We start from the raw sequence: 27,093 nt of genomic DNA, 5'->3' as shown, positions 1-27,093 counted from the left end.
CACTTTCTCTTAATCACGTTAGGATCTCCTAGTGTGGAGTAAGCCATAGGTTTACACTTCCTTTGATTTCCTCTTGTTACTGACATACTGGTATATGAAAAAAATCCTTCTCATTGAATTTTGCCTTATTGAACAGTTTTAGTTTTCCACCTTTGCCTTCCTGACCTTATACATAGTTTCTGAGCTAAATATGGGAAGACTTCTTTGAATGTTAATCCTTTCTTCCACTTCAAATAAACACTCTTCTTTAATCTCAAACTCCTTTATGAGCTGCCTATTCAGCCACATGGGTTCCTCTGACATTATTTGAGACTATACAATCTTTTTGTTTCCAAGAAAACTGAACTAATAATAAAATCTTTGTCCTTAAGGTTTTGTTCCTTTGCATTTTCTTTACTGTTTCATTTATTAAAAATAGTCTTTCTAAAATCCATATTTCTATTTGACCTTTTAAAACCAAATTTTTGTTAAGATCAACTCTAGGAAATCATGGTCAGTTCAGCTTCAATATTTTTTAATATCTTCAATCAATGACTTCCTGTTAATAAGGAAAAAATCTAAGGCACAAATAGCCTTGCGTCTGTCTAATCTTTTGAAAGATATAATTTTCATTAACACAGAACAAAATTAATCTGGATCTTGTGTTTGGCAGAATTAACTTTCCCACATATGTCCAGATAGTTGAATACTCCACCAATCAAGCCTCATTTGTCTGAGGCTTCAATTATCTGTTTCAATGAATCATCTATCTAATAAATCATCTATCTCAGAGAAAAAAAGTGTCATTACCATAGGTATATTACAGACCATCCAACCAATCAGAAGAAATAGATGAACTCTTTGCCAACCAGTTTATTTATTTATTTATTTATGAGACTTATATACCGCTTTAAGTGCGGTATATAACAAATGTATGTAGGAAGCATGCCACAATAGTAATGGGAGACTTCAACTATCCAGATATCAACTGGGAGACAAACTCTGCAGTGAGCAGGAGATCAAACAGATTCCTAACCAACCTAGCCGACAACTTTGTTATCCAATAGGTGGAAGAGGGAACTAGATGTAAAGCCATACTGGACTTAATTCTAATTAATAGAGAAGAAGTGATAGAAGGAGTTGAAGCTGCTGGAACCTTAGGCGAAAGTGACCATGTCATACTGGAATTTAATATAACACAAACACTAGCAACAGAAAACAATCCAACCAGTGTTTTGAATTTCAGAAGAGCTGATTTTAAAAAACTCAGACAGAATCCAGGAAAGATACCATGGACAAAAATCCTAAAGCGGAAAACAACCCAAGAAGCGTGGGAAACTCTAAAAAATGCAAACATAAAAGCCCAGACCAGCACAATACCACTGAAAAAGAAAAACAAGAATTTTAAGAAGAAACCAGCATGGCTGCACAAAGATCTTTCTGACAAATTGAAAGACAAAAAGGACAAATACAAAAAATGGAAAGAGGGGCACATAACTAAGGCCGATTATCAGCAGACAGCCAGAACATGTAAAGATGAAGTCAAGAAAGCAAAGGCTCAGAACGAAGAAAGACTTGCAACAGAAATCATGGATAATAAAAAAAAATTCTTCCAACATATTAACAACAAGAAAAAAGTCAAGGAAACTGTAGGTCCACTAAAGAGAAAAGATGGCAAGGAAATAAGAGGCAACAGGGAGAAAGCAGAGCTGTTTAACTCATACTTTACATCAGTCTTCACACAAAAAGAAATCATAGCCAAACATACCAAAAAACCCACTGCAAAAGACAAATTAGAAATAAAATTAATATAAGCAAGAAAATTGTAAGAGAACACCTATCTGACCTTGATTAATATAAATCACCAGGACCTGAAAGATTACACCCCAGAGTTCTGAAGGAGCTGGCAGATGTTATCTCAGAACCACTCCACCACATCTTTCAAAAATCCTGGAGTACAGGGCTGATGTGGTTCCCATCTTCGAGAAAGGAAAAGAAATGGATCCAGAAAACTACAGACCAATCAGTTCAACATCAATACCTGGGAAGATCCTAGAAAAGATAATCAAAAAACAGATCTGCGAACAACTAGAAGCTGTATAAACAGAGGCATAGACTCAAGATAACGTGAGGTATTAGTACCGCTTTATAAAATTCTAGTAAGACCATATCTGGAATACTGCAGCCAATTTTGGTCACCATATCACAAAAAAGATGTTGAGAGTTTGGAAAGAGTTCAGAGAAGAGCAACTAAGATGATCAAAAGGCCTGGAGACTAAAACATACGAAGAACGGCTGCAGGACTTGGGTTCGACTAGTCTAAAGAAAAGAAGAAATAGGGGAGACATGATAGCAGTATTCCAGTATTTGAGGGGCTCCCACAAAGAAGAGGGGGTCATGTTATTCACCAAAGCACCAGAGGGCAGGACAAGAAACAATGGTTGGAAACTGATCAAAGAAAGAAGCAACCTGGAATTAAGGAGAAACTTTCTGATAATGAGGACAATTAACCAGTGGAATAGCTTTCCCCCAGAACGTGTGGGCGCTCCATCACTGGAGATTTTTAAAAAGAGGCTAGACAGTCACTGTCTGAGATGGTATAGGTCAGTGATGGCTAACCTTTCAGAGACTGAATGACCAAACTGCAACCCAAATCCCACTTATTTATCGTTGGGTGCCGGCTCACTGGATGGGCTTGGTCTACTGGATGGGTGTGGCTTGCATGGGCATGGCCTACTGGGTGGGCATGGCCAGCTTGACATCACTTGCATCAGGGGCACTTGTGCGGGCCTGGGCAGGACTGAGGCGGATCTGAGGATCTCCGGCGGAGGGGTGGGTGGGACTGGGATGAGCGCCAGGGCATGGTCCACTGGAGGAGCTTCATTGAGCCTCAGGCCATGAAGGGGGCCCCTGGGCAGTGGCACAGACTGCCTAGTGCCCTAGGCAGCAAACGTCAAGCACCAAGCCCGGCCCTTGAGCTCCCACGCACCAGGACCCTACAGCCCTGCCTACCCTAGCTGCACTTTCCCCGAGGGGGTGCCCAGCTGCATTTATCTCCTCCTGAAGGCTACTGCTTCTGTGCTCACTCTCCTTGGCCAGGTTGCTCATGGTGGGTGCAGGAGTGCAAAGTGCGTGGGTCGGAGGGAGGCCCACTCCCTCTCCATGTGAGGAGACCTGGTTTTGTAACCAAAGGATCCTCAGCAATAGGATGGGAGACCACCCGGGATGGCGAAAGGGCAACAGGGCTGCTGGTGGCCAAGTGCTAAGGCAGGACTTCCCTCAGATCCTCCCTCCTATTCCAATCCTTTCTTTCTTCCTTCCTTCCTCCCTCCCTCCCTCCCATTCCTATCTCCTTCCTTCTTTCCTTCCCTTTCTTTCTTCCTGTTTCCCTTCCCTCCTTCCTTCCCTTCCTCCCTCTCTCTGTGCCCATGAAAGGACGAGGGGAGAAGGAGAGGTTGGCAGAGCTTCTCTCAAAGAGTGTTGGAAGTGACCTTTGAGGTCTTTAGTCCAAGCCCCTGGTCAAGCAGGGTACGTATACCATTCCAGACAATGGAATTCCAATCTCTACTTAAAAGCCTCCAGTGATGGAGCATCCACAACTTCTGAAGGCAAGCCTTTTCACTGGTTGTTTTCACAAGTCCTTAGTTCTAGGCTGGTTTTCTTCTTGATTAATTTCCATCTATTATTGCCTTCTGATGCTTTGGAAAATAGGCTGACCCCTTCTTCTCTGTGGCAGCCATCAAATATTAGAACATTGCTATCATGTCACCACCCCTAGTCCTTTTCACTAAGCTAGACACACCAAATTCTCACAAACATTTGTCATATTTTTTAGCCTCATCTATGTTTACCATCAGTTACCTGTGTACCTTTCCTCTACCTGCTGCTGCTACCCCTGGCCCCTCCATGCTCACATGATGGCTTACCGGTCACCTGCACACTTTCCCACCAAGATCACTGTTATAATAGAGCTGAAATCTATTCACAAACACCAGCCTTAATGTCATTATCCATATCTACAGGACATGAATTTATAAGAATTAAGCTTAGGCTGTTTATTACGTTTCTCTATTCTTTGTATCTTAACTAGGACAACTTAATACCTTAACTAAAGAATTCAAAACAATCACAACTATTTCTACATAAGAAAATTTTAGTAGAATAACTGGTTTTGGCAATGGTGAGATTTAGTGGAAGAGATTTAAACACACACCTGTTTCTATATTCCTTTCTCCCTATTCAAAATGTTGAACTGATCAATAGTACTTTGCTGAAGAGACTGTTTCACCCTACTTCTCAATTTACAGTTTAATGTTGTAATTCTTCCTCAGATATATAGCATTTCTTTAATTTATTCCATATTGAAGAATTCTGACTATATAGTTGAGATAATTAATGAACTAATTTTATTTATCAAACAGTCCATAGAACAAATTACGGACTCATAATTGAAGAATTCAGGAAAAATTCAGGAAAAATTTCAATATTCATATTAATAATAGAAATTTATTCCTGCAACTTGTGTAACTACACACCCTCTTAATTATACTTTTATAATTTTTAAAATTTCATCAGAAAGTAATTATGATATACAGATTCCCACCTATTTGACAGAATTCACATTAAGCTGTGTTTTATGCTCTCTAAGATGTTAATATATTAACCAGTTTAATTGAATCAATGATGAAAATATTTTGGGCAGGTCATTTCAGACAGATCGATAACCACCCTAGTCATGCATTGTTGAGGTAAGACTAATATTCAACATGTTACATTGAAAAAGAACATTTTGAAAGAAATGGAAAAAGCCAGATTGCTACTAATATTCAACAGCACTAAGGTTTATTAATAGGCAATACCAAACAATGCAAGGAGAAAGGAGGTTAAAATAGTAATAGCTTATCATCCTGGGTTGAAAACTTTACAGGGATGACTATAGTCATAAATTAAGAGATCTCTAATTCTAGGCTGATAATATTATGATACGAATCCAGTTTTACATATAGAAATCCACATTTTTTCATTAACAGGATTAGTTGTGGACACCTCTAGCAGAAATTATGTTACATGTTTGATCATTATCTGCCCTCACCCAATACTCTCCTCTTAACCAAAAATTAAAATACAGAGATATAACTCAAACATAGACTACATTTCTCCATTTGTAAAAACATGGCTGTGAAAATTGGAATATCAGAAAGTCTGAAAGACAAATTGATGCCTTTGAATACTGGTGCCAGTGAAAGCTTTTGCGAATACCATAGACTACCATCTACTGAACAAACCATATGATCATAGATAAAGTCAGCCTGCTCACTGGAAATACTACCATAAAATGAAATTTTAACTATTTGGGACACATGATGTAAAGGCACCTGAAAAGTCCCTGATGTTTGGAAAAACTGAAGGCAACTGAAGAAAAGGCCAATAACAAACATGGCAGCTAGATATTATTACTGATAATACAATCGTGAGCTTACAAGAACTCAGAAAAGCAGTTGCTGCCTGGCAATCCTAGCAAAATGTTATTCATTGGATCACAAAGCAGCCTAGTAATTAAACAACAATTTTGATAGTTGGGTATGTTCAAACTAGAAGATTCCAAGGTTCCTTCCAACCTTTCTTACATAAAAGTTGTGGCCCAACTTTTAAAGTGGCATTTTAAACTACTAATTAAAGAATTAGCAAAGCTTTTCACCTGTGTAGGAATGTAACCTACATCCATATATAAACAATATAACTGGCACCTACCCTGCAGCAAATCATTTATTTTAATTGCACTTTGTTGAAAATATAATGATACATATATGGGTTTAAAACAAAAGCTAAATGTATTTCATTATTATTTTTAATATCATGGGTGCTAGTAAATAATGCTATCAAGCATTACTCTAACAAGTGAACTTTATTTTGGAAAGAATCCAACACATACATATCAACAAGCACAGAATGAAGTATCAGTTATAATCTTTATACATACTTGTTCCATGTAATGAAAGTTCCACGTTGTGTTGAAAGACCAAGAGCAGAGATTTGATTCATTTTAAGTCCTGCAACTAAAAGATATATTTATTTATTTTAAAAGATTTATTTATTTTAAAAAGTTTTCTATTCAGGTGGGTTATGGAAATAAAATTACAAAACCCACGAAAAAACCTGTGGCTCCATTAACCAATTGTCTGTCTATCCCAGTGCCTAGATAAAGAGCCAGGTTTTAATGCCTTTAATTTAAACAAGAATAGCTGAATAATTATGGTGGTGTTGATTTAGTTTAATAATTAATGCACATGCATAAATGTTTCAATAAATACATGATGTTTCATTAAAATAAACTTAACTAGTAATCATAATTGTTAATTTAGTTTCTAAAAGGTGATGTCAGTGGAAAATAGGCTTTTCCAAAGAAAAGTAGTTCCCATATTTTGTGAGTTCTTTTGTGAAGGCCTTAGCTTTAATCTAGATATTGTGATAGTGTGTGTACCTGGAAAATAAGTGGGTAGGATCTTTGGCAATACAGAACTTTCCCAAGGAGGAGGCAGTAAATCTCATCAGAGATTTCTAATGGGTTATAAGGTTATAGCTTTAGTTTCACAACATTCTGTCCATTAAATGAAAGCAAATAAAGTTTGGATTTGATTGGATTTTACTGTGTCATTTTTGAGGTTGAACCTGATTTTGAACTTTTGAGCTTGAACCCCTCTCATTTTTGAGCTTGAACATGGACCTCAATATAAAATAAATTCAATGCGGCAGTATTAAGTTTTGAAAGAGCAAATTGATACAGTTGCATGATTACCTTGAACTGCTTCTTTAATCACATCAATGAACTGTGTCCACAGACTTTCAGGGTCTAATTCAACCCAACCAGGCTGAGGATGAAGAACCTCTACCTATTAAGAGAAACACAGGTTACCAAGATCATAGATGTTAATGATCTTGATGAAAATTACAAAAAAGCAACTTCATATATTAAAAGAATTAAAGATGTTTAGCGTATTTCTTACATATTTAAGTCACATCCTGTTTTAAAAATAACAAAGATAATTATAGCCCAGACATTAGAAATCAATGTATAGTATGTATATATACTATCAAATATATTGTTGGAACCTTCAGCGTATGGCCACATGTTTCATTAAAAAGCAGATTGTTACATGAGAATGGAACATGTACATTTCTCTGGTATTAAAAGTCACCATAAATCCACAAACCATTAACTGAATTTGGAATTTGAACATTTCAAAGATAAAAAACAAACATAAGTAATGGAAATCAATACTAATTCTTAAGGACTCATCATCAGAAAATAAATGCTACTAATTATCCTTCAAGATCAACTTAAGCCTTTGTCTCCAAAGAAATTGGTAGCAAAATGCCAAATCTCAACATACCAGTAGTAGAGAATTATAAAGCAATAAGTATTGCACAAAGTTAAGTATATTTTGAGGTGGTTGCATAACTTTTTCTGATTGTTTCTTGTATTAAACATTGTTTTTGTAAACTCATAGGACAACTCACAGATGAAATCTCATAATTAATTACAGTATTAATTGCAATTCAAACTGTATAATTATTTAATAAAATAACCAGTCTCTATGATTCCATTACAAAAAGCAATTTTGGTGTAGCAAAATTGATAGTACTTAAGGAATCCTCCCTGTATTTCCAGTCTTCAACATACATCTCTTTAGTTATGCATCAAAGAATGGAGAAATGGAAATTAAATTATTCATTAATTAATCATGCCTCTTTAAAATCTGAATTTGATTCAAGCTTCAGAAGGTTTTCTTCACAGAAAATATATTAAAATATTCATACTATTTATACATCTATTACCAACTCTAGGAACTAGTTTAAGCATTGCCTTCTCAAAGACATCAAGAGACCCAAATGTAACAATGTTAGCAATGTAACAATAGTACATCTGATACATCAGTTACAGAGAAGACCTTGGAGATAATACAACAAAAGCATGCCTTTAGTCCAGGAAACAAAGGAAGTATGTGAAAGAAACTAAGACTGCTTCCACCCTAATTTGTCAAGATATAAGAGTGAGGGAAGGGAAAATACAACCAGGCTTCAACATATTACTATAATTTATATCAACTAAATATAGCTCCAGTTAAACTCCCTGCAGTCTATTTGTTGACCTTGCTTACTTCAAAAAATACGACAATTTGCTGTTTCATTTTGATATTAAAGAGTATTGAGAATATAGAGCATGGTGGCCAAGCGGTTAAGATGCTGGGCTTGTCAACCAGAAGGTCAGCAGTTCAAGATCCGGGCACTCAGGGGTGACCTCCTGGTCACTTATGAATTTGAAAGCATGCAAATTCCCACTTTGGAGGGAAGGTAAAAGTGTTCCATGCACACTGATGTGTAGTCATGCTGGCCACAACTATGGAAATGTTTTCAGACAATGTTGTCTCCCTTTGCTAAGAAATGGAGATGAACTCCACCCCCCAGAGCCGTTTATGACTGGACAGGCGAAACCTGTACCTTTACTTTATTAGGAATAAACGTACCCATCAGGGCTGATTATGTGAATATATTGAAATGCTGTAAAATTAAGAAGAATATTTTCAATGCTACCTTATAGAAATAATATTGCAAGAATTTTATGACTTATTTTATGAAGTGATGATTTTATATGCTTTTGTATTAGTATTTTATTTTTAGAAATGGTTGTATTACTTGTTTTTACATTGTTTTAATCATCTACAAGTTGGCCAAAGTCATACAAGAGATGGGAGTCTGGCTAGCTAGCTAAATAAAGTAAAATATCTCTTCTGTTTTCCAATCAGGAAATGGACAAATGGAAATTAATCTTGCCTCCTTAAAATCTGAATTTGAGCCCAAACAAGACCTTAAGTTCTATTAAAATAGAATTCTATTGTATTCTGTAGATTCCATCATTCCCACCTTCTTTTCTGTGGATTGTTTATGGTCAGCAAGTTGCCAAATAGCATACTGAAATAATATACTTTGTGTACAATTGCAGCCAACTCTCATTTACCGTACCTATTTAAGGAGAGAAAAAATGAAATACATTCCACGCTGTGATTGCATATTCTTGCTGTAGTAATAATTTACTGCATAGAAACACTACTAGAAGTTACTAAAGATTCTTTCCTCATTCATACAAAATGAGATAAAGTAGAAACTTACTAACTTCAGTAAATAAATGACAATTTAAGAACCAAGTAGATTTGGAGTATTTAAAGTATAGTATGGTAGGGTACCTTAAGGTACTCCCATACAGTAGAAATGGGAAGCCAAGAGTCAAACCAGGCATGTCAAACTCACAACATCATGTGACATATCGGGATTTTTTCCCCATTGTCAGCAATGGGGTGGGCGCAGTTTCGGCATGACGCATCTGGTCCACAAGCCAGCAGTTTGACATGCCTGTTCAAAGCCATCCTTAGCCACTGGTGACTTTAGATTAATCACAATCTCTGACCCCAACCTACCTCACAGTGTGTTTGTTGTGGGGAAACACTGGAGGAAGGAATGCTATGCAATCTTGAATTCATACAAGAAAATCAGGGTATAAATCTAAAATATGTACATCTGAACATATATGGGAAAGAGAAACAGTAATAGTGTAATTCTTTAAGCTGCAATGCTATACTTAATTCATAAGGAACAAAGACCCCAGTAGCTACTGAGAATGTTTATCTATCATTAACTTGCCTGGTTTTCTATAGTCTCATGACCCGATCATCAGGTAATATATGGATTGGCCTCATAACATATTAAAAGACAATGTGGTCAGCAAGATGATGGTTCAATGGTTTTATGCAACTACGGCTTCTATGTCATTCACTAGAGATTTCCAACATGCACTGGTCAGACATTATATGCAGAATGCCAACAATTGCATTCAAGTGTTATTGTACTTGAGAATTTAAGTTATTAAAATGGCAGGGTTAATTAGATCAGATGCTTACAATGAAATCTCTTTATAATAAAATATCTAAGTTTCACAATAACATGGAGTCTTGGCAGTTTATGGAAAGTACAACAAACAAAATATCCCTGTTGCTTAACTCTGTTTGTCAATGCCATTTTTAAATTACAGCCTTAATCACTGGACATAATGCAGTTAATGCAGTCTGATGTTGATTAGAAGGGAAGAATCTGTTGAAGTAGTCTAGAATTGCATTTGCTTTTTTTATTGTTGCATCACATTCCTGACTCATGTTCAGTTTGTGATTTACCACAATATCCAGATCCTTTTTTGCATCTAGCACTGCCCAACATGATTCCCCCCCCATCCTATATCTTTTCTTATTCAATCTAAGAAAAACCCATTTTGCTCTGCATTTCTTCCTGTGAAATTTACCTTCCTGGTTTCTGCCTATTGTTTCAGCTGTTTGTTATCCTTCATCTTTATGCTGTCTGCAAATTTCATCACCATATTTTAGCAGGTTATCCAATTCAGTTAAAAATATGTTGAATAGCACAGGGAAAATAACTAGAATTCAGCCCTATGGTATGCCACTCAACACTTGCTTCCAACTTGATATGGGTACTTTTTTTTCAATAAGCTTTATACTTAGCATAGTCAAGACTGCATTTTGCCACTTTATTAGTATTTCATGGGAGATCTGTGCACTATCATGGCACTTTCAAACAAGATTTATTTATATCCATCCTTTATTGTTTTTACAAGCAACTCAACTGGAACACATTTAATACTCCTTCCTCCTATTTTCCCCATAACAACTTTGTGAGGTGAGTTGTGCTGAGTGAGTGGCCCAACGTCACCCAGCTGGCTTTCATGGCTAAGGCAAGACTTGAATTGCAACTGTTATTGCTGTCAAAAGTACTAACACCTACATTTTTATATTTAATTCATCTTCAACTCTGAAAACTTTTCAAACATAGTATGGATAGTATCTATGACTGAATAAAACAATTTTTATGATGTGATATTAAGGGCAGGTTAAATACTGAAACTTTAAAACTGTATTTCAGCATTACATATAGCAGGATATCTGTAAATGCTGCAATAAGAGATCAGCATGATATCCTACAGTCCATGCATTCATCATGGACTCTGTTATTCAAACTCCTGCTGCATAAGCAGTTCAGAGTCAGTGCCACATAATAAACCAAAGCAAAATCCGATTTCTATATAACCATTACAGGTCAATGTGCAACTTGTTTTTATTAACTTATACTACTAAACAAGAACAAAAAGACAAACAAGTTGTATATTTCAATGACAGAAAAACTAAGAAGCCAAATGTGATCACTAAGTCATTGATTAGGGCAAAAAGAAAAGAAAACAAAACCCCCAAATTCTTTCCTCATTCATAAGACAGTGGAAAGAAGCATACTGCAGGAAGCAAATGTTTATAAAATATACATCAAGGAAAAACTTTAGTTTTAATTGTATATAACTTATAGAAAGGCAGTGTCCCACTGAATTTAAGCAGTAACTCTCTCCCTACAATTTAGGAATAGGAGTTTCTGAGTTGTTTTTAAGTAAACTATTAAATTGTCACAACCAAGATTTACTGAAACAATTCTGATGGTAAGTTGAGCTGAATTACTTACTGAACACACACTAGCTGAGCACACACATTTTGGATTAACATATGTTTGGGTGGTTAATGATTCAGTCTCGTGCGCCCAGTTTTTGGACACGGGACCACGTTGCACTCTGAGTTGTAATCTTAGGCAATAGCATAAAAACAATCCCCAAGGAATTCGGTGATTAAAACGGAGTTAAAGGAACTTCTTTATTTCAGGCCTTCTTCCCCGAGGCCCGCACAATTCTCACCTGTTTGCTACTGAATCCTTTGAGTACCGCCGCCTTGTCGTACACATGGCACCGTATCACCGTGCTGCCCACGTCTATCCCCAAGACATACTTCATCTCCGTGGCAAGAGCGCAAGCCGAGGCACCGCCGGCGAGGAAAGCATTGTTGGCCGCCGGTGCGCCAGTATCTATCAGTGTCATCGGGCAGCGCCTCTGAAAACCCAGGCAAGCAACTTTCGGCAGAAGCCAGCTGAAGCCTTCTCGCAATGGCTCCAGCGGAAAGCGTCAAGCAACCCCTCAGGGGCCAGGCGGTAGCCGCCCTTACTTCAGAGGCGGGTTAATGAGACGAGAAAAAGGGGGCGGAGGCTGTTCGCAGGAAAGCTGGTAGGGAAACGAAAGAATCGCGCGGGGAAGCCGGAGCCAACCAGGGGAAGGAAATAGGCCGAGGGAACTGTGCTGAGTTGTTCTCTTTCTCGGATTTGACTTCCCCGGCGGCTCCCGTGAATGGTTTATTCTAATTTAACAACACAGATTATTGCAATTTTGAGGACAAGAGCAGAAGGCGGCGAGCAGACGGGCAATTTTCCACGAAGTTACTTGCCTAGGCAATCATAGGTTCTCCAAAGGCCGCCTGTGAGTTTAAAACACGAACACTTATTTTGGTTTTCTAATATACTTTGCATTCTAGGAACTGAAGCCCAAAACCAGGTTTGTTTTTGTTTCTAGAATGATGATGCAACCACACAAATAAGTTTATTACAGTTAAAAGATAGTTGCTACGATTTTAATCTCGTTCTTCGGTTTTTCCATCCTCTTCAGTTACTTAAGAGTCAATAAAAACAACACTATCTCTACTCATAGGTCTACAGTGTACAAGGACCCAAAAGGAGACGGGAAAGGAAAACGAACCACTTCTCAAGGTTCGTCTTTCCCTGGGCACTATTGGGAAACGGGTTGCCAGAAATGAAAGGATAAAAGATTATACCTACTTTTCTCATTGGAGGTGATTCTGGGAGTAAGGCAGAAAGGAGAGGAGGGAGGATGGTCTCCTCTCTTCAGCTGCTCTTTTTCCTTAGGTGTCAGGACAAGGGGGTGGGTGAGGAGAGGGCGCATGGCTCCTTTGGGTACAGTTCTCCAATCTCAGAGTAAGAATGAAGGCGTTCCTTACCCTCCCCCTTTCCACTAGCTTCAAGTGAGGACGATCAGGGATGGGAAGTTCCCTCAGGACTTCCTTAAGGTAGCAGAATTTTCTGCTGGTTCTCACCTTAAGAGAACAAAACTTCAGGACTAATGGCTGTTCCACACAGCAGCTCTAACATAACGAAAATTCTACTCCAAGGAACAAGCTGAGTTTGCACAAAGGTCAAGGAAAAGGTTTTATAATTTGTGCATTGGTGGTGGACAAGTTGTATACAGCAACTTCCTGCCATCTTCGCATCAATTCTCAGGCAAATAGGGTTGTTCTTTTCAAATATCAGAAACGGGAGAAAGGAATAAACAACAAACTTCTCTCAGTCATTTATCTGGAGAAATAAAAAGAAAGCGGTGATGGACTGACAGAGAAAAATGAGTTGGTTAGGCTGAAGATAATTTAGGGAAGGTGGTTGGTGAGTTCTAGGCAGCGTTGGTTTTCTTAAGACTTTGTTCCAGAGGAACTGAAGTGAGACTGTTGATGTACTCCCAGGTGGGGTTACTGAACAGACCTGTTTATGGCAAGGGATTTGTCTTTGATACAGGTGGCCTTGGGGAGAAATAACCAAGTCTTGCCAGCCCAAGAGACAATGCCAGCCAGTGTAATTGTTCAGTCATCTTCAAATTGGGAGAGGAAGATAGGAAAAGGCTTATTGGCACAAGTAGAAATAAATCACTGATAAATTCTTTTTATGTATTATTGAGGCAGAAATGAGAGGAGGGTGGGGGAAAATTATGCTTAAATGTTTTGATGAAATATTGCATAAATTGCTTTACATATTTGGAAATAAAAGAAACATGTTTATCACTATTAGTAAACAGGGAAATCACAAGTTCCGTTGTATGTTGTATTATTTCTGAAAATCCATAATAAATCATATTTACATTCAAAAGAGATAACCAAAAAGCTAAAAATGAAACAAAAAGACCAGAACACATCCTCTCCAGCAACCAAGACCCATATAAGCAGAAAAACAAAATCCTAATCAATTACCAAGGAGAAAACCACACCTCACAGAGAAGGGCAATTTATACTATACAGAGGGAAGAAATCCCATACTCACTAGTAGTGGTATTAACTAGTTGGGTAATGAAATGTCTGCAAGCAAATGACAAAACTCAGAGAGCACCAAGGACTCTATAATCCTTTCTTGTTGCATTTCTTCCTTCAAAATGTTTTCCTTGGAAGCAGTAAGAAAATGATTTTTGCTTATGCTATTTTATTAGTATGGCCTTTATATTTTATTAGTCTAATAATTGATTGCATGTGATTGCTCTGACAAACAGGGTAATGAGAGCATTGGAAATGTTCCAATATGTTCATAAGATTTGATGAATGTATGAAGGCAGCTCTATTAATCCCTTTATTAAGAAACATTAAAGAAGCATGCCGAATTTCTTGTCTTGGCCATACTTGACCAATTGCAAATTACCCCTCCACCCAAGCTTTAGTTGATAATTGACTTAAAATACAAAACACTTAAGGGTGAAAATAATTTTAAGGACGCACATTAGCAGGTCATGCATGTTTAACTTAATCTACTTCTAATGCTACCTATTTCTTAATTTTAGAGTTAACAAAGGCCTTACAGATCAGTGGGATTTTTTTTTCTCTCTCTCTCTCCCTTAGGCTGGCAACAGGCCTTTTTTCCAAGAGGTAAATTTTCATTTTATATACATACATACATACATATTCATATTCTGGTATATTCCCCAGAAATTAGCATTTTGCTCTGTAGGCATGATTGTACTGTGGAAATCAACAGGAAATTTTGACTAGGTTAATATTTGGATTTAAAACAGAAATGAAATATTTACCATATTTTAAACAGTTGCTGTAGGAGCTAGAGCTTTGAGTTATTTTTTTTTAAAGAAATGTTTTATTGATTTTTTACAATAACAATCCTTAGTGCCTAGTGTACATCGTTTTGGTTCATATATTTTGGAAAAAAAACAATAGTAGTTAATTAACAGAATAATAATTTTTATAATTCCATAATTATATTCATCAATAGTATATTTCTTTGATCTTCCCTTCTCCCAATAGTATTCTCTTTCTTCATTCTTAATCAAATATAATTCTTAATATTTCCAATGCATAAATGGTTAAATATAAACATTTTTTTCATGTTTGTACAATAACGGTCATGTATGACATTTTTCCTTGTCTACTTCTGTTGCTTTTATAAAAATAATCTTATTAGTTCACTATATATCCTATTTTCATAATTCTTATTTAAGTTTCATTTATCCTTAATATTCAAACAATTCTTATAATTTTCTCAATATTAATATCTAAATATCCAGATTTTCCATTTAGATACATCATCCCAATCTTTTCATATTTCATGCATTATAAAAATACTATATTGCTTATCTATCTTATGACATCTACCTATAACATCTTTTCTGATCAGTTTATATTTCACTTATATTTATAAGTTAATTTGTTAAATCACTATATATCCTATTTTCAAAGTTCTTATTTAAGTTTAATTTCTCCTCAGTATTTCAGTCATTCCTTAGCCCTAATTCCCTTCAACTTAATTTACCTTTAAATTTCAAACTTTTTTATCACATATATCATCCCAATATTTTTACATTTTATATATTATAAAAATACTATATTACTTATATCTCTTATCCCTCTTATTGTAAGGCCCCTTTATATCCAAAGTTATCTGTTCTTTTAACCATATTCAAACAAGTGTTTGCTCATGTAATACTCCATCTGATAGGGCAAGTCAAATCTCTTGAATCTATCTCTGGCCTTCTTCTTTTGCCAAGTAGCTTTCCAAGTTGATATATTCCGCTTGCCAGGAACTTCTTGTATTTTTGTGTATGGTTGAGAGTGGAGAAGACAGGATGAGTAGAATATATGCTTTTTATCTCCCGAACTCTAATGGTTCTCCTGGCAGTTCTATAGTCCATTTTGTTAAATCTTCTTTCTTATCCTCAGGTTTATTTTGACATTCTGATGAATAAAGTATCTTTTCCATTTTTATTGTTATGTCAAGGTCTTGTAGGTTTTTTCCTGTTTGTGTTAAATTATAATTCTCTTCATTTGTAGCTTCGCTGATTAAGTCATTTTCTTCTAGTTTCTGTTATCTGATTTGTTTGTTCATTTTCTACCATAATTTTCTGAGTGTTTTTTGATTGTGAATTTAGATTAGAGATGTGCTCATTTACGTTGTCAAAGTTATTTTTGATGATCTCGTGGTTTAAAGCTATTGTCATTTGTACCTGTCATAGCAATACATACATTTCCTCCTGGAAAGTATTTGTCTTGTCTTGAATTGTTGCTTCTGGAGGTCTTTGATATTCCAGGCTAGGTCCTTCAGGAGTAAGTATTAAATGTGGTTTTCTGTCATTTTTTGTCTCGCCCTTTCAAATATCCCATCAGTGCCATAGTCTCTATAATTAGGCTTATCAAACCAGCCAGACTCAGAATCCAAACAGCCAATTTTGTATAGTTCTTATCTTTATATATAGTTTTTATAATCCACAGCATTTTCAATTGTCAAGGCATCAGTAAAATCAGTATTTTATAACAGTTCTTTTATTCAGGGGTCAGTTGTCAACCAGTCAAAATTGCAATTCAGTATACTTAGCCATCTTGAATCCTTCCTGTAAATTCCCTCCTAAAAGATTAGCCCAGAGTCAAGTTTTTCTTTTTCTGTAAACAATTCTTGAGTTTAGACAACAGTCAAAGTATTTCTTTTCCTTCAAACACTTTTTAATCTTATGGCTGGCCCAGTATGTATTCTTTCTTTGTTCCTACCCAGTTGTCTTCTGAGGGTTATTAAAGTTCAAGGGAACAGATTATTCTTTGTTTCTGGGCATCTTGCCAATTTTTGAGTCAGTGTTGTTAATATTCTATATTCTAGTTCTCCACTGGTGTCAGTAGTTGTTTTCCAGGTTTTTTAGGCAAAAAATTATTATTATTATTATTTGTATAGTTTCATAAAATTCTTTAAAGTATAATCTTAGCAGTTTTTTTAACTTCTAGATTTCTCCAGACTGTAGTATTTTAACTTTGATTTTAATATATTTCTTTCCCCCTTAAAGGTTAATTAACCACTTCTGTCTATGAAGGAGTGGGGGTGTAGTCCCCTCCCTTCACTTTCGGAGGTTTTCTTAATTGGGGATCTTTCCTAAGGACTTAGTTACAGAGTAGAAGAGAGAAGTTTAATATTCTCACCAGTTCCAAACACGCTGTTCACCGCTGTTCTGTTTTGTGCTCTTGGACTTTGGCTGCAGGTAGCTTGAGCTAGACGCTGGTGTGCAGCTAGCCTTTCTCCTTTCGGGTTAGAGGGCTTCCCCCAGATCGAATGGAACGACTGCCATTGTTCCGTGATTATCAGGGCACCCTCTTTCTTCGTCTCCTCCCCGGGATGACTTCAGACCCATTTAGGGTCCCCTGGCACAGTGAAATAAGTCAAAAGGTGTGGAGTTCTGCAATCCTGCAGCCACGTGCTGTGGCACAAAAGCCAGAAGTCCTAGAGCTTTGAGTTATTTGTTAAAGGCTGGTTAGTTGGCTGAAAGATTAGACACGTTTTATCCAGACCAAGATATGAATGTTCTCATATCCACACTTAGCAGGAAGAAGCAAGCACTTAATTGCTTTTTAATGCTAGTTTTAAATTGTTGATGCATCATACTATTTGTGGAAGATGATTGTTAGTGTAGATGAGTATCTATAGATATCTACAACTTGTAAATCAGAAGTGTCTAATTGGAAAAATATTTTAATGTTTTACGGCATAACTAATTTAACAAAAAGGCAGCTTTTAGACTTTCATAGTTTGGTTTTATATAGCCATAGACTAAACAGAATAAGGAAGTACCAGACCACGTTACCTGTCTCCTGAGAAGTCTGTATGCAGGTCAAGAGCAATAGTTAAAATCAGACATGGAATAAACAATTGGTTCAAAATAGGTTAAGGAATACAACAGCCCTTCTACTCCATTGAGCCTCCAAGCTATCAGCCCTCTCTACCACAAAGATCCTGCAGGAGAAGGGCATTGTGGAGAACCGTGGGATCTGGCAGGGTGAGAGCTGTGAGCCATAAATACAAAGCTTTTGCTGTGTCCCTGCACAACAGATACAGTGCCCTTGCTGACCTTAATAGGGACATTAAGGAGACAGGAAAAGATATTTGTGATGACAACTCAAATAAGCAGGGGATCTTGGTCCGAGATGAAAAATTTGTTTTCGACAGGGAGAAGTGTGAATCAGGTATTACACATCAGTCATGCAAGAACAGAAAGGCACCCAAAAAGAGAAGCCACCTTCTGGTTGGTGATTCAATTATAAGGGATGTAAATTTAGGAAAGTACACAGAGGTTTTGAATGAGGTCAGGTGTCTTCCAGGTGCTACTGCCAGTAGGGACAAGAAACGTATTTGTAAAATATTCAAGAATGCCAGCAAGGACTGTGATGTGGAGGCTATTGTACATCTTGGCACTAACGATCTGTCCCAAAAAGATGTACTCACTGTGCAGAATGACTTCCAGAGCCTGGGGCAGGAACTTAGCAGAATAGGCTGTAGGCTTATTTTTTCAGAGGTCTTACCAGTGTATAAGAACCAAAATGGAAAAGGCCAGCGTATAGCACAATTCAATATGTGGCTAAAGGAGTGGTGTAAAGGAGAAGGTTTTGGATATATTAGTCACAATGTAAGTAGCTACTCCCAGGAAAAGATGTACAAAAGAGATGGTTTGCATCCATCAAAGAAAGGGACTGAGTTACTTGACTATAAATTCACAGATTTTCTGGAGTAATATTTAAACTAAACAGCGGAGACAGTGAACTAACTGGTACAGAACATTCCTGTCCCCGGCAATCTAAAAACAATAGAGCTATCAGTGCATGTAACATAGATATGTGTGTGGACAAAAATACCAACCTTGCTGTCAAGCAAAATCAAGCTCTTAATAGTGAGTGCCACACAAAGTGCACTAACCAAATAGGTGGTAAGACATTAGGGGAACTCAGGCACCACACAGGTTATGTAGGAAGTAAACACAGGGTTGGTCATAAAGGACTCAAATGTCTATACACAAATGCACAGAGTATGAACAGCAAACAGGGTGAACTAGAAATTCAGGTTAATGAGGGCACATATGATATTGTTGCCGTAACGGAAACATGGTGGGACGAAATCCACAAATGGAACACACAGCTAGAGGGATTTAAATTATTTAAAAGAAACAGACCAAATAAAAGAGGAGGCGGAGTTGCTCTCTATATAAGAAATAACTACATCTCTACAGAAATAGAGCACAACAATGATGAAAACTGTCCTGAATGCATATGGATCAATATAAAAGGGGGAGAAAACGACATTGCCATAGGTGTATACTATAGGCCACCCAAACAAACACAGGAAATAGATGAACTTTTTGCTAGTCAGCTAAATAAGGTATGTAGGAAGCACATCACAATAGTAATGGAGGACTTTAACTACCCTGACATCAACTGGGAGACAAACTCTGCACCAAGTGGAAGATCAAACAGATTCCTGACAAACCTAGCAGACAACTTTGTCTCCCAAAAATTAGAGAAGGGAATTAGGGGATTAGCCATATTGGATCTAATCCTCACTAACCGAGATGAAATGATAGAAGGTGTTGAAGCCATAGGAACCTTGGGAGGAAGTGATCATGCAATATTGGAATTCAACATTATGGAAGCACAAACAATAGAACACAGTCAAACTAGAGTCTTGAACTTCAAGAGAGCTAATTTCAATAAACTTAGAGAGGGTTTGGGAAGAATTCCATGGATGAGAATCCTCCAGGGGAAAACAACTCAAGAGGCTTGGGAAATTTTGAAAAGTAAGATAATAAAGGCCCAGTCTAGCACTATACCAAGAAAGAGGAAAAATAACAGCTCTCAAAAGAAACCAGCATGGCTGCATAAAGAACTCTCTGATCAATTGAAAGATAAAAAGGACAAGTATAGAAAGTGGAAAGAGGGATACATAACTAAGTCAGAATATCAGCAAATAGCCCGAGCCTGCAAAGACGAAGTGAGGAAAGCTAAGCTCAAAATGAACTAAGGCTTGCAACCAATGCCAAAAATAACAAAAAAAGCTTCTTTCAACATGTAAAGAACAACAAAAAAGTGAAGGAAACGATTGGTCCATTAGTGGGTGAAAGTGGCAAGAAGGTGACAAGCAATAGGCAGAAAGCAGAACTATTTAACTTGTTTTTTGCATCTGTCTTTACACAAAGGGAAAAAACAGACCAACCTATCAAAAATAGTGCCATAAAAAACAAAATAGAAATACAAGTTAAGATAGGCAAGAAAATGGTAAGTGAGCACCTGTCCAGCCTAGACAAGTTCAAATCACCAGGACCAGATGGATTACACCCCAAGGTTCTTAAGGAACTGGCAGATGTGATCTCAGAACCACTGAACTATATTTTTCAAAGATCCTGGAGCACTGGGGAACTGCCAGAGGACTGGAAAAGAGCTGATGTAGTTCCCATCTTCAAAAAAGGAAAAAAAAAGGACCCAGGAAATTACAGACCTATCAGCCTAACCTCAATACCTGGGAAGATTCTGGAAAAGATAATCAGCGAACATCTACAGGCAAACAAAGTCATTACTAAAAGCCAACACGGGTTTGTCAAAAACAAATCATGTCAGACAAATCTTATTGCATTCTTTGACCAACTGATAAAAGTAGTGGACCAGAGGAATGCTGTGGATATAATGTACTTAGACTTCAGTAAGGCATTTGACAAAGTAGACCACAACCTACTACTTGATAAGATAGAAAAATGCGGGTTAGACAGCATCACCACCAGATGGATCCGTAGCTGGCTGAGCGGCCGTACTCAGCATGTGGTCCTTAATGGAACTGCATCTACATGGAGGGAAGTGTGTAGTGGGGTGCCCCAGGGCTCTGTTCTGGGCCCAGTGCTCTTCAACATCTTCATCAACGATCTGGACGAGGGGATAGATGGGGAACTCATCAAATTTGCAGATGACACCAAGCTGTCAGGAATAGCTGTGGGTTTTCACGCGCCCAGCGGTCTCCCATGGGTGTAGAAGAACAGACACGAACACGTGGTTTCCTCGGGATGGGAGCCTCGAACAAAGACGAAGCATCCCTTTTATTGTGTTATCAGAAGGCGGGTTTATAAGCACCTGGTGACCACCTTACACCAACCACATTTGTTATGATACAGCATATTAGCATATTACACGTGCTAACTTCCTCATACCTTGGCCTACTGCAGCTGATGACTCAGCCTAACAGGCCAGATAATCCAGATAACTCCAACATCTCCTACTTTTCTGTTTTATTTAAAATAAGGAGGTAGCGCTTTATAGAAAGTCATCCTCAGTGTCGCTTGGCAAAGTGAAGGCTGGTTTGGTTAGCAAGGGTAACTGAACTGCAGTGATAGGTGTAGTTACTAAATTGACCTGTTGGTAGGTGACAGTTCCTGAAGATTACAGTTTATTGCAGAAAGATGGTTCTTCAGGAAATTGCATTATCATATCCTGCTTCCCAGGTGATGGGGCTGACTCCTAGAGTTTGGGTGGGGTATGCAGATCTTCTCTTTTGTCTTCTTGATTGCTCTGGCTCCAACTTTCTGATGGTGTTACATTTGCATCTGTATGGGCCTAGCTCTTGTTTGGGGCAGATAGATTTGGGGCCAGGTTTGGTTTTTAAAAAGTCCTTTTGAGGAAAAATATATTTTTCTGCCCTTTTTAATATTTCCTTCTGGGGGGGCTAACTTCCATCAATGGAGGCAGCAGAAAAAGATCCCTTTAGTGGCTCCCAAAAGGGGAGCTTGCACCCATAAAGTTCTAAAAGTCAGGGCAAAATTTTGTTAGGTGGAAAAGAAATTTATAGTATCCAATATTCTGTGCCAATCATTTTCAAATGTTGGATGTCACCTTTAGCTTCCAGTCAGGTTTGCATACCTCCCAAAATTCTTCACAGCCATGGTTTTCCTTTGTACATGACCACTGGCTGCCCAATTTCAAGGGTTGTTTCCTGCCTTAGCTCTTAATTCAGTGCATCCAGGTTTGTAATGTCCAATATATTCAGGGCATAAGTTTGGGATTTTTCCTGTTGCTTCCTTAGTCAGGGCATATGAATTGCAAATCCCCTGAGGGGGCCTAGTTCCCTCCCCCTTGGTATCTGTTGGAAGTTGGTCCCACAAAGCTTTGGTGCAATAGAGCAAAAATCAGCCTGAGGGGAACTTTACTAAAGGTAGGTGGAGGGGATAGACTCTGAATGGTGTGAATGGTGTATGTGTGCATATGCAGCTATTTCTACAAAACAGGCAATACAAACATTCTGGAAAAGTTTTCCCTCCCACCAGATAGAAGTCCAAGTTGTTCAGTACTTGTTCTGCCACATATTCCCAAATGCCATCTCTCCATTAATACATTCAACTGGCTTGTTACAATACAAATGGGGCAAGAAAGAAAAGTTTACAATGAGTTTCCACCCTTCCCCCACAGTCTTAATTTTCTCTTCTGAGGCTTCACATGGCACCACCTTCCTTCTGCAGCTCTCACAGGCATCTGGGGAAATGGTAGGACTTGGGAAGATGCATGGTGGCTTTTTAGTGGATGGCTGGATTCAAACTCAATTCCATGGCTCAAATGGATGGAGGCAGCATCTGGGTCTGTGTGTTCTGCTTCCAAAGGCTTGCGAGAGGGTTTCAGGGCTGAAAGATACAAGAACAAGGTCTCTCCCCCCCCCCCCCGCTTTCTGGGTGGACTCTACCAGGAGAGGCAGACAAAAGGTATGGAGAACAAAGAGCAGGAAAAGAATTGGAAGGGGGGTAGCTTGCAGGCAGTTTGAAAATGCTGAAAACTCCAAATAATTTTAAAAGCCTAAATTTTAAGGTGTGCAACTTGCCAAGGGTAGGAGAACATTTATTCTAAAATAGACCACATAGTTTTAGAGATTGAGAAATGATTATATATTTGGGATAAGAAAAGTTTCATAGTAGCATCACCAATAAGTGATAGGATACGAAAAGTAACTTTAAAAAGTTATTTCCCCACACAAGCAGACTTGAGTTTCAAAAGGCTCTTGTAGATAGACACACAGAGAGAAGGAGGAATACAAACAAACAAACACAATTCTTTTTCTTCACTCTGTTTGTTGGCCAGACAGAGTGAGGTTTTTCCTTTTTGTGGCTTATTTTAAGCAGAATTTCTAGCAGACTTTAAAATTCTTTTTCCTTTGGATTTGAAACAGTTAACAGTCACACTTTTACACATCCTAGTCATTCATGAAAATACTTTCCTAATTTAACCCACACAGACATTTTTAGGGATCCTCCTTCGGGCTATGTAAGGCAATTTAGATATACATATTTAAAGAGAAGGATCAAATCCCCTTTAGTGGGAAGCAACAAATCTTTCCCATTGTTTTTCAAAATAATTATTGATGACTTGGTCAATTCCCTAAGTTCTGAGAGGTGCGCAACCTGAGGCTTAGAGAATGTTGTCCCCATACTCACGGTAATGTTTTGGGAGGGTGCTTCGTCTAGCTCTGACGACCGGCCCTGAGTTGCAGTAAGCTCTTCCGCTGAGTGAGTAAGAGGAGACGTGCTCAGAAACTTGAATCACGTCGGAGTCACCATTTGTGGGTTTTCACGCGCCCAGCGGTCTCCCATGGGTGTTGAAGAACAGATACGTACACGTGGTTTCCTCGGGATGGGAGCCTCGAACAAAGACGAAGCATCCCTTTTATTGTGTTATCAGAAGGCGGGTTTATAAGCACCTGGTGACCACCTTACACCAACCACATTTGTTATGACACAGCATATTAGCATATTACACGTGCTAACTTCCTCATACCTTGGCCTACTGCAGCTGATGACTCAGCCTAACAGGCCAGATAATCCAGATAATTCCAACAATAGCCAATACTCCAGAAGACAGGCTTAGGATACAGGAGAATCTGGACAGACTTGAACACTGGGCGCTATCTAACAAAATGAAATTCAGTGGTGAAAAAAGTAAGGTTCTACATTTAGGCAAGAAAAACCAAATGCACAGGTATAGTATAGGGCACAGGTCGGCAACCTGCGGCTCCGGAGCCGCATGCGGCTCTTTGAGCCTTCCCCTGTGGCTCCGAGCCTCCTCTGCCTTTGCAGAGAGAGACAGAGACAGAGACAGGCAATTGCACTTCCCTGCTTCTCTCTCTCTCTCTCTCTGTGTGTGTGTATGTGTAAAAGAGAGTGCACTCACAGTGTTCTCCGAGGAGCTGAAAAGCTTACTGGGCGGAGCTCCTCCCTTTGCTGCGTCTCTGCAGGAAGCAGGAAGGGCAGGAGAGGGGTAGCTAGCCCAGCTAGGAATTCTGGGAGTTGAAGTCCATAAAAGAGACGAGGTTGCCTACCCCTGAGCTTGTTGGACAACAGCTTGAAGCTTGCCAGGTAAGCAGCAGATAGGAGGGGGGGTGAGAGAGAGAGAGAGAGAGAGAGAGAGAGAGAGAGAGAGAGAGAGAGAGAGAGAGAGAGAGAGAGAGAGAGAGAGTCGGGGAAGAGGAGTGGCAGACCAAGGGCAGATAGAGAGGAGAGAGAGACAGAGAGAGAGAGACCCTTTTGACATCTAAAATGAAGATAACACTGCATATATCATTTTTTTACCTGTGTGTGTATGTAATTTTATTCTCTTAAAGCATTTTCTTGGGGATCATTGTTTTAATAGTATGGATATTCCCAAGAGTCATATTTTTACTTTTATTTTTAATGTGTATATATACATATACATATACATACATACATACACACACACATACATACACACACACACCTATAATAAAGTAAAAAAGGATATATGCAGTGTTATCTTCATTTTAGATATCAAAAGGGTTTTGCGGCTCCCAGTGTTTTGTGTTTGGTGGGAAACCGGTCCAAGTGGTTCTTTGAGTGTTTTGGGTTGCCTACCCCTGGTATAGGGGGTACCTTGCTCAACAGTAGCAACTGTGAGAGGGATCTCGTAGTCCTAGTGGACAATCATTTAAATATGAGTCAGCAGTGTGCTGCAGCTGCCAAAAAAGCCAACACAGTGCTAGGCTGCATTAATAGAGGGATAGAATCAAGATCACATGAAGTATTAATACCATTTTACAATGCCTTGGTAAGGCCACACTTGGAATACTGCATCCAGTTTTGGTCACCATGATGTAAAAAAGATGTTGAGTCTCTAGAAAGAGTACAGAGAAGAGCAACAAAGCTGATTAGGGGACTGAAGGCTAAAACATATAAGGAACAGTTGCTGAAATTGGGTATGTCTAGTTTAATAAAGAGAAGGATGAGGGGGGACATGATAGCTGTGTTCCAATATCTCAGGGGCTGCCACAAAGAAGAGGGAGTCAAGCTATTCTCCAAAGTGCCTGAAGGCAGGACAAGAAGCAATGGGTGGAAACTAACCAAAGAAAGAAGCAACCTAGAACTAAGGAGAAACTTTCTGACAGTTAGAACAATTAACCAGTGGAACAACCTGCCTCCAGAAGCAGTGAATGCTCCAACACTGGAAGTTTTTAAGAAGAAACTGGACAGCCATTTGTCCGAAATGGTATAGGGTTTCCTGTCTGAGCAGGGGGTTGGGCTAGATGACCTCCAAGGTCCCTTCCAACTTTATCGTTATTATTATTATTGGTAGGTATGAAATATCTCATGAAATAATAATAATTTTTTAACTGATACACAATATTGTCAACCTTTCTTATTTAATTCATATGCAGAGTACATCATGCAAAATGCTGGGCTGGATGAATCACAAACTGGAATTAAGATTGCCGGGAAAAATATCAACAACCTTAGATATGCAGATGATACCATGCTAATGGCAGAAAGTGAAGAGAAACTAAAAAATGTTTTGATGAAGGTGAAAGAGGAGAATGCAAAAGTTGGTTTGAAACTCAATATTAAAAAAAAAAAACTAAGATCATGGCATATGGTCCCATCATCTGGGCCAGGGGTAGGCAACCCAAAACACCAAAAACAAAACACCAGGAGCCGCAAAACCCTTTTGATATCTAAAATGAAGATAACACTGCATATATCCTTTTTTACCTTTATTATAGGTGTGTGTGTGTGTGTGTGTGTGTTTGTGTGTGTGTATGTGTGTGTGCGTGTATATATATATATATATATATATATATATATATATATATATATATATGTATGTATGTATGTATGTATATATATGTATGTATATATGTATATGTATATATACACATTAAAAATAAAAGTAAAAATATGACTCTTGGGAATATCCATACTATTAAAACAATGATCCCCAAGAGAATGCTTTAGGAGAATAAAATTACATACACACAGAGGTAAAAAAAGGATATATGCAGCATTATCTTCATTTTAGATGTCAAAAGGGTCTCTCTCTCTCTCTCTCCCTCCCTCTCTGCCCTTGGTCTGCCACTCCTCTTCCCCCACACGCTCTCTCTCTCTCTCCCCCCCCCTTCTATCTGCTGCTCACCTGGCCAGCTTCAAGCTGTTGTCCAACAAGCTCAGGGGTAGGCAACCTCGTCTCTTTTATGACTCATGGACTTCAACTCCCAGAATTCCTGAGTCAGCCTAGCTGGGCTAGCTAGCTGTCTCCTGCCCTTCCTGCTTCCTGCAGAGACGCAGCAAAGGGAGGAGCTCCGCCTAATAAGCTTTTCAGCTCCTCGGAGAACACTGTGAGTACACTCTCTTTTACACATACACACACACACACACACAAACACAGAGAGAGAGAGAGAGAGAGAGAGAGAGAGAGAGAGAGAGAGAGAGAAGCAGGGAAGCGCAATTGCCTCTCTCTGTCTCTGTCTCTCTCTGCAAAGGAAGAGGAGGCTCGGAGCCACAGGGGAAGGCTCAAAGAGCCGCATGCGGCTCCGGAGCCGCAGGTTGCCGACCTGTGATCTGGGCAAATAGAAGGGGAAGAAATGGAAGCAGTGATAGATTTTATTTTCTTGAGTTCTGAGATCACTGCAGATAGTGACTGCAGCCATGAAATCAAAAGATGCTCTTTGTAGGAAAACTATGGCAAATCTAGATAGCATATTAAAAAGCAGAGATATTAATCTGCCAACAAAGGTCTGCACTATCAAAGCTATGATTTTTCCAGTAGTAATGGCTGTGAGAATTGGGCCATAAGGAGG

At 38.4% G+C, this 27,093-nt stretch overlaps 2 protein-coding genes and 1 long non-coding RNA gene across 4 annotated transcripts in view; 1 reads left to right on the top strand and 2 right to left on the bottom strand.

Moving 5' to 3' along the window:
* GK5 (glycerol kinase 5) overlaps positions 1 to 13,612 on the bottom strand; it is a 35,122-nt gene extending 21,510 nt beyond the window's left edge. Inside the window, exons 1-3 of one of the 2 annotated variants that reach the window (XM_039357423.1) lie at positions 12,742 to 13,612; positions 6,776 to 6,869; positions 5,960 to 6,035 (exon numbers count right to left, since the gene is read on the bottom strand). In XM_039357423.1, the coding sequence (XP_039213357.1) occupies positions 5,960 to 6,035; positions 6,776 to 6,869; positions 12,742 to 12,750 (179 nt within the window). In that variant the 5' untranslated portion in view covers positions 12,751 to 13,612. Of the gene's footprint in view, positions 1 to 5,959; positions 6,036 to 6,775; positions 6,870 to 11,773; positions 12,097 to 12,741 lie in introns of those variants that run through there. The other variant, XM_039357422.1, reaches the window with a different exon arrangement.
* On the top strand, positions 12,253 to 25,733 carry LOC120314384. The gene is made up of 2 exons (XR_005558418.1): positions 12,253 to 12,385; positions 25,678 to 25,733. It is a non-coding gene; the product is annotated as an uncharacterized LOC120314384 (long non-coding RNA).
* Positions 23,610 to 27,093, bottom strand: part of XRN1 (5'-3' exoribonuclease 1) — a 62,301-nt gene continuing 58,817 nt past the window's right edge. Inside the window, exon 44 of the mRNA XM_039357420.1 lies at positions 23,610 to 23,650. The gene's annotated coding sequence lies outside the window, so the exon portion shown is untranslated. The remainder of the gene's footprint in view (positions 23,651 to 27,093) is intronic.

Source organism: Crotalus tigris, unplaced genomic scaffold (assembly GCF_016545835.1).
Source record: "Crotalus tigris isolate CLP2741 ecotype Arizona unplaced genomic scaffold, ASM1654583v1 scf7180000018923.2277400, whole genome shotgun sequence".
NCBI classification, from domain to species: Eukaryota; Metazoa; Chordata; class Lepidosauria; order Squamata; family Viperidae; genus Crotalus; species Crotalus tigris.
Note: the sequence above shows the minus strand (reverse complement) of the source record. Positions and strands in the feature narration are given on the sequence as shown.